General features: G+C 42.2%; 1 protein-coding gene across 1 annotated transcript in view; it reads right to left on the bottom strand.

Annotated features, from left to right (window-relative positions):
* Nucleotides 1–321: 321 nt before the first annotated feature.
* Nucleotides 322–10767, bottom strand: part of Trpm6 (transient receptor potential cation channel, subfamily M, member 6) — a 106295-nt gene continuing 95849 nt past the window's right edge. Inside the window, exons 33-34 of the mRNA XM_013018395.1 lie at nt 4343–4449; nt 322–1230 (exon numbers count right to left, since the gene is read on the bottom strand). Of these exons, the coding sequence (XP_012873849.1) occupies nt 1097–1230; nt 4343–4449 (241 nt within the window). The 3' untranslated portion in view covers nt 322–1096. The remainder of the gene's footprint in view (nt 1231–4342; nt 4450–10767) is intronic.

Genomic DNA, 10767 nt, shown 5'->3' with positions numbered 1-10767 from the left:
ATGTATCCTTGCTCCTAGTTTTCTTTGTGTGTGTGTGTGGACGCGCATGTGTGTGCATGTGTGTGCACGCATGCACTAATACTAGGACAATGCATAGGCTTTGAGTTCAAATCCCAGTACTGGTGTGCACACATGCACACACACACACACACACACACGTACAAGGCGCTGTCCCTTAGCTTTTTGGCTCAAGGCCAGTACTCTACCACTTGAACCACAGTTCTACTTTTAGCATTTTTGCTGGTTAATGGGAGATCAAGGGTCTCACATATTTTTATGCCCAGAATAGTTTATGAACCTCGATCCTCAGATACCAGCTTCTTGAGTAGTCAGTCTTATAGACACGAACCACTGGTGCCTAATAACTTGCTCTCTGATGGAGAAGGGGAAAAAAGAGGCAAAAGAATTTACTGCAAGTTCCTCCCACTTGCTTTTTTATTATTTCCTCCTTAGAGAACCCTGGAATGCCCAGGCTTCATATGATTCTCTGGCACACACCAATGTAAGATTTTAGCATGGTTTAATTTTGTACTGGTCATATAGGGATGTGCAAACATACATTCATTCATCACCTTCCTCTGTTGGTGCTATTGAAAGCCTTATGCTCCTGGGTAATAGGAAAGAGGAAGTCAAATAACTTTTTAATGTACATATAGATACATAAGTACAATCTGTAGATGAGGAGATGTAGCCGTGGGGGGCAGAGTCTGCACACACAGTGAGAAAATAAATTAATTCAACCCCCTGGTTCTTTAGTGCACAAAACTCTGTTCTAATGGTTCCAAGTGACCAGCTAAAGCAATGAGGTATAAAGGAACAGAATTCCCAGCTGACTCATCCAACTTTCTTCATGTGGAACTGGAGGATCGAGAACACATGCAAAATGACCTGCACAGAGAGCACTATCTAGAAAGACCTGTTGGCCATCTTCCAATGAGACTTCTTGACGAGGGCAGACGGGAGGCTCAGAGCGCATGTCCCCGGGAAGCCCTGGGCCGTGGTGTAAGGTCTCGTCCTGGTGGAATCGGCATTACTTTATAATGTTGGTGTGTCCACCCGGGATGGAATGATCGGGATGCTTCCTTCCATCCTGATTTTACAGTCGTGTGTGTTCTTCTAGGGAATTCCTCTTCCATTCTCTTTCCGGAGCTCCCTCCGCTGGTTCGATTTTCTTCTCAAGTCCAAAGTGGGAATTTATTCTTCCAGGGGAATAATCATTTCTTTTGAGGTCTGCAAGAAAGACAAGCTTTAGGGAATCTATGTCAGAATGCACTGCGTGCACGGATTAGCCGCTAGGGGTGGCCAGATATCCCGGAAGCTCTACCGCTCCAGGCCATGGTATATGGAACCCAAGCCTAACACCCCAGGACCCAGGTGCAACCAGAATTGCCCATGATGTTTGAGTAGGGGACTCCCACAGGAGAGGAAATGGTTGGTTGTTTGATTCAATGTGCAGTGCCCCGTAAGCCATAACCTGGGCCAGAGTTAAATGAAGCAAATGAGAAATGCCAGTCACGGGCAAGGTCATGGAGAGGGGTCCAATGGTAGATTCCAGATCCCAGGAGTCAGTTTTCCACAACAAAAGCTGCATCTAAATCTGTCTACCACCTACAAAAGCCTCATTCCAGGATCAGTGTGTAAAGCCTCATTCCAGGGTCAGAGTGTATATTTCCTAAGGCTTCCTTTTCCTGTAGTAAAAGAAAATACTACCAAGGGCAATAATCAGGCAATAGTGTAGGCACCAAGAAGACCCTGAGATCAAACCCCCAATATGAAGAAAATAGAGATAGAAAAGGGGAGGGATGGAGGAAAGTAGGGAGGGAGGGAGGGAGGGAGGGAGGGAGGATTAATTCTTAAGGCCAGGCACTGATGGCTCAAGCCTGAAATCATAACTACTCAGGTAGCTGAGATCTGAGAATAGTAGTTTGAAGCCAACCTGAACAGAAAACTCCCAGAGACTCTCATATCCAGTTAACTAGCAAGAAGCCAGAAGTAGAGATGTAGGTCAAGTGGTAGAGTGCCAGCCTTGATTTTTAAAAAGACCCAAAGCTCTAAACTCAAGCCCTAACACCTTCCAAAAAAAAATTGTTGCAGACAATGAGATGTATAAGTCGTTATGTTGAAAACGAACTTTACAACTTTGGTGTGGGGGGGGGGCAGAGGGGGAAGGATTGGGGTAGGGGGCGGGGGAGGATGGGAAGGGATGGGAAGGGGAAACAAAGGAGGAGTCTACAATATTTGAAAAGAAATGTACCCATTATCTTTCCCATGTAATTGTAACCCCTCTGTACAGTACTTTCACAATAAAAAAATAGTCAAAAAAACAAAAAATTGTGGCAGGAATGGCTAATAAATACTTATAGACATTTCTGTGCTCTTCTGGCTAAATTTGCCCCGTATTTCTACCAGGGCAGGGGAGCCGCTTAGTGGTAGAGCATGCAGTCAGTAGACATGAGACCCTGGGTTCAATCTCAAGCACCAAATGGGGGCGAGAGGAACCTTTGTGTTAATTTTTTAATGTTAAATGGAGAATCTGTGAACATAAAACTTATTTTAGTATTAACCAACATTTATCAAACACATACATATATTACTTAATTAAACCTTCACACCGACGTAACGAAACAAGGGCTCTTTGCACGGGAGGCCACTGAAGGCCAAGGTCATGGGCCAGTGAGAGGCTACATTGGGATCTGAGTCCAACCTCCCTGCCTCCCAATCCCAAACTCTCACAGGAAAACAAGGAAATCCAGATCATCCATACCTAATCCTGTCTTTCAAAGGAAATCCTTTCTTTACATTGCCCAAAATAGGTAAGTAAATCAGGGTATTTCTACATACCATTTTGTTCAAAACTAACACTTGGAAAGGTGACACCCATTTGATCGAAAGATAAAGGGACAACCAAATTATCCATCAACCCAGAAGACTAAATGGGGCTCCAGGATTAGAAGCAGTGAGCTCTGGCTCAAGATTCCTTGCCTCCTGGCTGACCAGACAGATGGAGTCCTTCCTGGGTCTCAGAATGGAGGCTGCCCTGTGTAACCAGACCGGCAGGGACCCGTGTGTGAGGAGTTCACTGGTGAAACTCCTGCTCAGAACGGTGGATGACTCAGACCCTCCTCAGTTCCTGCTTCCTGTCAGAACCTTACCTAGAGAGCTGCCCAGCCCCCAGCCTCCCTGGCTGCGGTCCTCCTGATACCAAAATGCTGTCCTTGGGTCTCTGGTAAATGGTGAATGATTTGTGAGATCAAGTGCCCGGGCAGACACAAGTGTGACGGCCCTCTCTCTTCTCTATTTTGATCTCCTCATCCAACATCTGGACCACCTCTGCCACTACCACCTCTGGCTGACAAGCAGGGACTGCTCCGAACCGGACTGATGCCCACAGAAGCCTTCTTTCCTCCTAACTCAAACAGGATTAGAAATTATCCTTGGTGACTGCAAATCTACCCCGGCTCCATTCCAGATTATAATGGATGGTGCTCTTCTCAACAAAAGACCCGGGATTACAGGCATGCACCTAGGTGCCTGACTCCAGGCTGTAATCATTTTTGATAAAGCAGAAACCACTCCTCAGCTTGAAACCTGTGACATTCCAATAGAAGAACCATTGTGCTGTGGCCTAGGAAAGCAGACGGAACCAGCTGGGGCAGGCATCAGCACCCCTCTGAGAAGAAAGGGAGGAGCAGCTGGCATTGGGATTTCAAGGCTGGGGGCAGACATTCCCCAAGGGTATTTTTTTTCTGATGACTATATTGGTTTCAGAGAAAGTATGCCACATTACTACATGGCATTTATATATATATATTTTTTTTAATGGAAGATTTGGGGGCTCAGCTTGGGGTTTAGGGGTAAAATATTTGTCTAGCATGGGCAAGATGTGGGGTTTGATTTCCCAGGACAGACAGCAAAGTAACTAGAGTGGTTGCTTTTTATAATGTAAAGCTGCCTCCCATGTGTCCAATAAGCAAAACAGAACAGAAGGGCTGAGGGCACTCAGAGAGGAGGGGGGGGAGGAGAAAGGCCTTGGTCAGAGTTCTTCCCATTTAAACCAGTGCAACTCCCCTCCTCCCCCTCTATCCCCCCCCCCCCCAGTGACTGGGACAAATCTCTCATGTTGTTTTTATCACATTGTAGCAGAACCTACAGTAAATCCTCGTCCTTTTAATCCTTTCCAAGTCTCGAAAAAGTTTGCAGTCAGAAAGTCAGGCTCTGTGAATGGCTGCGAATGAGATTTTTTTTTTAATGTGATTAAGATTTGCTCCTCGATTCCCGGTCACGATGGAGGTTGTTCTGGGAGAGATTGACTGGGTGGAAAATAGAATTGTTTGCAGCATACCCGGTAGTTTGAGTTTCCGGCAGCAGGAGTTACAACGATGTTTTGCAATGAAGTTTCTAATTGCATCTTCTCCTAAATTGGCCGGCCCAAACACCATTCCTCTTGATCTGGAGGAAATATCAGAATATCAATGAGATCACAGCAGAGGAAAAGGGGCTCAACAGGATTCTCGGAGACAGTGAGCAGTATCCCATAGTAACCCAGTAACTTGAAGGAGCCAGCCAGGAATAGAACATTTGGGGAAGGACAATGTTAGGTTTGCAAATTTAAATTTTAAATGCACTGACATCTTTGTGCCCAGCTCCAAGACCTACTGTGAAACTCATTTCAACGTGAATCTGATAGAAGAGTGAGTTTTCTATGTACTACATCAAAATATAAAATACAGTGAAATTCTTTTTAATGCATATGGGGTGAGAGAATGACATTCATTACCAAATGTTCCATGCTGATACCCCAAAAGGTAAGGTATAAAGTTGATATTCGAAGACACCTTCTTTAATAAACTTTAGAAAAAAAGACATGTGAACATTACTGCAACCCAAATAACTTTTTGTTTTCTGGTCCTAGAACTTGAACTCAAGGTCTTGATGCTAAGCCTTTTTGTGCTCACAGTGAGCACTCTACCACTTGAGCCACAGTGCCACTTCCAGCTTTTTCTGAGTAGTTTAGTGGGGATAGGAGCCCCATAGACTTTTCTGCCCAGGCTGGCTTCAAACCATTATCCTCAGATCTTAGCCTCAGGAGTAGTTAAGATTACTGGCATGAGCCACTAGTGCCCAGCTTAACTGTTCTTAAAATAACAATGGATTGGGTTGGGAGAGCTGAAGGAGAAAGATAGAAAGGGTGATACTGATCAAGATTCCTTGTTCTCATAAATCCACAGGTTGAATCGCAACCCCACTGGACAGCTACTTAAAGATAGTGAAAATATAATTTAAAAAATTAAAGCCCTCAATTTGAAAAAATTTACCTGACTAAATCCTACAGCCAATATTTGGGGGCTTTTTCAAAAGCCACCATGTACCCTACAAACTGCAATAAGTAGATTCTACATCAAGACTGGTACTTGACCACGTGTTTGTTTGAATCATCCATTTATACTCCCTGTAGGTACCACAGCTAGGAATAGAATTGGTAACAGTAAGACACATTTTGAACATTCCATCATTACAATAGATCCTGGCAGATTCTGAGATTCTTGACTCTTCATGCACTTGTTCCTCTACTGTCTTGTTGGGTACAACCATTTTTCTTTAGATTTTTGACACTCTGCCTACCACAGAACACAGCCCACCAGAAACACTTCCAAAGAAACTTCATGAAAGCTAATATTTTATTTTAATGACATGCAGAGTGGAAACAGCACATTTTAAAATCTGATCTCAATTACCGCTCTTAAATACCACGTCTTAAGAAGAAGAAGAAGAAAAAAAATTTTTAAAGAAGCAAAGTATCACAAAAGGAAACAATAAACTTTGCTTCTGAGGAATGCGGTTTTTCAAAAGGGACATGGTGTAAAACTGGACTTTTTTTTTTCCATCCAAGTATTGAAACATTTATCTCAATTTCCACTTCCTTTTGGCAGAGAAACAGTAGCTGCTCTGAAGATGTGCCAACCTTGGAGTGAGGGTTGATTTCAGTCTGATCTCGAATTGCCTCTCTGGTCTATGGCCAGGAGGTGGAGGAAATCTCTTGGGAAGACAGAGTGGAAAGACACTTAGGATTAACTTTCCTGGTCACTCAGTCGATGTCCAAAATCCAGCCCTGGTAGCTTTTACCCAGGCCCCTTGCTAACTATGCCACTCCAGGTCCATCTGGTGAGGCACCACTTCAATAAGTTTAAACCAAAGATAGTGGGGGGGGGGGGGAAGCAGCACCACTCGGTATTTAGACTAGAGAAACTCTACCATCCAGATGAAGTGAAAATCCAAGGTGTTAATACAGTCATTCACAGTGAAACATTCCTTTTCCAAGTCTTTCCAGCATAATCTATTGGAATATTGTTCTAGTGTGCTTTCCATTTCTTCCTTCCCAGAAAGTATGAAAACCTCAACTTAGAAATATAACTTTGAGGGGGCTGGGAAGGTGGCTCAGTGGTAGAGCGCATGCCTTGCATGCCAGAGGTCCTGGGTTCAATTCCTTAGCACCACATAACCAAAAAGAAAAAAGCCAGAAGTGGCGCTGTGGCTCAAGTGGTAGAGCGCTAGCCTTGATTTTTAAAAAGACCCAAAGCTCTAAACATGACTGGGCCCAAAAAAAAAAAAAAAAAGAAAAGAAATATAACTTTGAATCTCCCAAAGAAGCTGTACACAAACCCCCCCCCCCTCTCTCTCTCCCCCCTCCCTCTCTCCCTCTCTCTCTCTCTCTCTCTCTCTCTCTCTCTGTCTCTCTCCCCTTTGAAAGTTATGACAAAAGAAACACAATTCCTACAAAGGGCATCTATCAAGCAGGGGCTGCATCATTCCCTGAGCAGAGGAGAAGAAAGGAGAGGTTGGAGGTAGATTCTTTCACATCTACCCCTACCGCATGCTTAGAGCCTTGAAGACTCAGATAACTACATTTAAAAAATAGCCATAATACACACATAACTAGCTACTTTCCAGGTTTTTCCCAACACAGCAAAGCAGGTGGTGGCTTGATTCCACATGCAAGAGAATGTTAATTAAGTGATATCTATACTTAGATTTACTAAAGTACCTCTCATCATTATTTCTTACTTCTCAACTACCCAAAGCCACGAAAGCAGCTATCTAGAAATACAGTATAATCCCCCAACTATCAACCAACAGACCGAAGGTTATGGGAAGTTAAGTGTAATAGATATTCCAAACAATATTAGAAGTCACGTCATACAAGTCTCTCTCAATTTCTCTCTGTGTCTCTCCTCCTTTTCCTCTGTTCCTTATGCTTTTTTACTTGTTTTGTTTTCAAATAACTTCATATATAGCTCAAACTACACAAGCCCCCTGCTTTCACGCCCAAAGCGCTGGGTTGACAGGAGCGAACCACCACACCCAGCTCCGTATCTTCTCCTTTGATGTAAGTTTATATCCTTCCATTGACTTCTTCTTCATAAAGTCTCAGTTTTCTTTTTTTTTCTAATTTTATTTTCTTATTACTACCTTTAAGAAGTTATACAAGGAAAGTGTCATTTAACAAAGCAGTACATAAATACAATGCATCTTGATACTTGTCACTCAGCGATCTCAATTGTCACCTTCCACAAGCTCAGCCCCCTTCCACCCAGCCCTGCCCTGGAAGTGCTTAATTTTGTGGTATAGACAATGAATTCTTGACTGTATTCTCCCCCCACCACCACATCCCCATGCATTGTCTATACCACTTCCCTTGGCACTACGCCCACACACACACATACACACAGACCTTGAAAGTGCCCATTTCTTGGGGCTTTGATTTCCTTTTCCTTTTTTAACAATGTACTATTTGAACTCGCCATAATTAAAATCCAGAAACATAACAAAGCAAAGACAGGCCTGATAAGTAGGATTGCATCAAACGCAAACAAACTAAACAAGCTAAAAAGAAAGCTTACTGAATAGGAGAAGATGTTTGCCAGCTATCTATCAGACGGGATCTAGTATACTTGGAGCTCAAAAAAAAAATTAAACCCTCAAAATGAAAACCTTCAGTTTTCCTATTTATGGACTGTGATTGAGAACATTTGCCTTCAATGTTGTTACTAAGGCTAAAGTAAATACCATATGTTAAAATATTTGCTTCCCAAACTTCATGTCCAATCACCCAGAAGACCTTGTGAAAATTCAGATTCTCATTCCATTCGTCTAGGGAGGGTCCTGAGACACTTTGTTTCTAACAATCACCTCTGATGCTGAGGTTACTGTCCATGATTTCTGTAACAAGACCTTCACTCAAGAACGTGAGCTTCACCGGGCGCTGGTGGCTCACGCCTGTAATCCTAGCTACTCAGGAGGCTGAGATCTGAGGATCGTGGTTCAAAGCCAGCCCGGGCAGGAGAGACCGTGAGACTCCTATCTCCAATAAACCACCAGAAAACCGGAAGTGGCATGTAGCTCAAGTGGTAGAGCGCTCGCCTTGAGCTGAAGAGCTGAGGGACAGCGCCCAGGCCCAGAGTTCAAGCCCCACAACCGACAAAAAAAAAAAAAGAACGTGAGCTTCAATGAACCAATTAGGCATAATTCTAATTGCACTAATTCCTGTGAGAAAATCAAACTTCTTGTTATGGCCACCATAAAAACCAACTGCACCCAAAATTAGGGAATCCCACAAATTCTATTTTACATACTGTTCTCTATGCAAATTATACTCAAATACTATTCTATGAAATTTCACAGCGATTATTCTCAAGCTTCCGTAGAATCTGGCTGTCCATAAAATCATATGGGAAATGTAAAAACACAGATATCCTACTTGAATGCCAAACCTACGAATCGTCTTCTTTTTTTTTCCAGTTGACCTTAATAAAAATTGAGATCGACTGTCTATAGAAGGCAATTAAATACTTAACTGTCAAGTGGGATAATACAATCTCAGAATTCTAAAAAGGTAGAATATTCAGGTCACATTAAGTAACATATGCCAAGGCCAAAATTTAATGAGCAACAGAAATATATATATATATAAATACATACATAAACTTGGTTTGTGATATATGCAAAAATTCTTCACTGAAAAAATACTTCTAAAAGAAGTTCTAATAGAATAGTTTCTGCTACCTTGGGCACAAGCGGATAAATGAAGAAATCATTTTCTTAGCTGACAATACTCTAGACCTGCTAAAGTGAAAAATAATGAAGGTTTATGTGTGTCCCAAGAGTTACAGCATAGACTTGGTAGTCAAGTAAATATCATAGGAATTTGGTGATGCATATATACAGGCGATATGGCTGTCCTGATCCAATTAAATAGCCAAGACATTTCTCTCTTAGTAGGCTGCGGTCTTTGCAAAGTGGCCTATGGATGGGGCTGTATTTAGATTTAGTAAAATAATAACAATAATAATAATAATAACTTCATTAAAAGAAAAAGAACATTGAAATGATGGCTATCTCTATATGAGTTCTAGGACAGGAACTTATTTTATCCTAATACTATTGTTCACTTATGTAGATACAGATGATAAAGATACAGATTCGATAGATGATGATATATAGATCAATACTGGTAGAGATACAGATATATTCTACCACTCAGGGCCCAAGTATCCACATTAGGTAAACAAAGAAATAAAAATATTAGCCACAGGTGGTAGTCTACACCTGTGATCCCAGCATTTTGGAGACTGAGACAGGTGACTCAAGAAGAAAGAAGAGGAAGAGGAAGAGGAGGAGGAGACTCAAGCATATAACTCAGGAGGCTGAGATGTGAGAACCAAAATTTGAAGCCAGCACAGGCAAAAAAAAAAAAAAATCCATACCACTTTGAGCTCCAATTAACAAACCAAAAGCTGGTAGTGGTGGTATGGGCCAAATAGTAGATAAGCCAAAAAAAAAAAACCCAAGCAAGAGAGAGAGAAAAAGAGAGAGAGAGAGAGAGAGAGAGAATAAAAGATAAAAAAGTCCTTAGGTAGAAATGTATTATGCCTCCAGTTCTCAAAGTATAGTCAACAGAGCAGCAGCAGCAGAATTGCCTGGACCTTGTTAGATATGCAGATTACTTGGTCTGATTTAAACCTAGCTATTAGAAATAGGTGTCTTAAGCTCTCCTGTTGATCGGATGCCTTTGACAGCACTGGTTTCTGTGGTATTGGCCAGTGTTAAGTTAGCATCAGTTCTTTTCACTCCACTTTGAACGGAAGACCACAGCCTCAGACCCTTCAGGGCTACATCATCCCCATAGCTTGTTGATGAGACTGAATGCCTGTGGGCATTCCAAGGATGGACAGGTGACTGGTTCTTCTCTATGACTTTGCTTTGACCTCTCCTAACCTTATTGCTCTCAAAAAGCACCTAATGTCCATAGATTTTGTTTCATCAACCTATGGCAGAAGATACAGAGAAGATCAGAGACAGCAATTCCATCGTGAAGGTAACAGAGGTCTTGTTTGACCACCAGCGCCTGTGGAAACTAAACCTGGTACCTGGACCCCTAAAACTCTCAGCGACAAATTTGCTACCACGTTCTGCCTGTTGTCTTAGCCCTTATCATTCTATTTCTGTTTACATATCCAGCTTCAGATTGTATCTCACTTCCAAACATCCCTCTCTTTCTAATTTTATTTTTGTTATCCTTAAATAATTGTCCAAAGGGATCTTGATTCACCAAACTTTCTTTTTATTCTCATTTCCTAATTATGTTTTTAAGAATATCCTAAGGGGGGCTTGGAAGGTGGCTCAGTGGTAGAGTGCTTGCCTTGCATGCATGAGGCCCTGGTTCGATTCCTCAGCACCACATAAGCAAAAAGAAAAAAGCCAGAAGTGATG

This window comes from Dipodomys ordii, unplaced genomic scaffold (assembly GCF_000151885.1).
Source record: "Dipodomys ordii isolate 6190 unplaced genomic scaffold, Dord_2.0 Scaffold40, whole genome shotgun sequence".
NCBI classification, from domain to species: Eukaryota; Metazoa; Chordata; class Mammalia; order Rodentia; family Heteromyidae; genus Dipodomys; species Dipodomys ordii.
The sequence above is the reverse complement of the archived record's forward strand: the minus strand, read 5'-3'. Positions and strand labels throughout refer to the sequence as shown.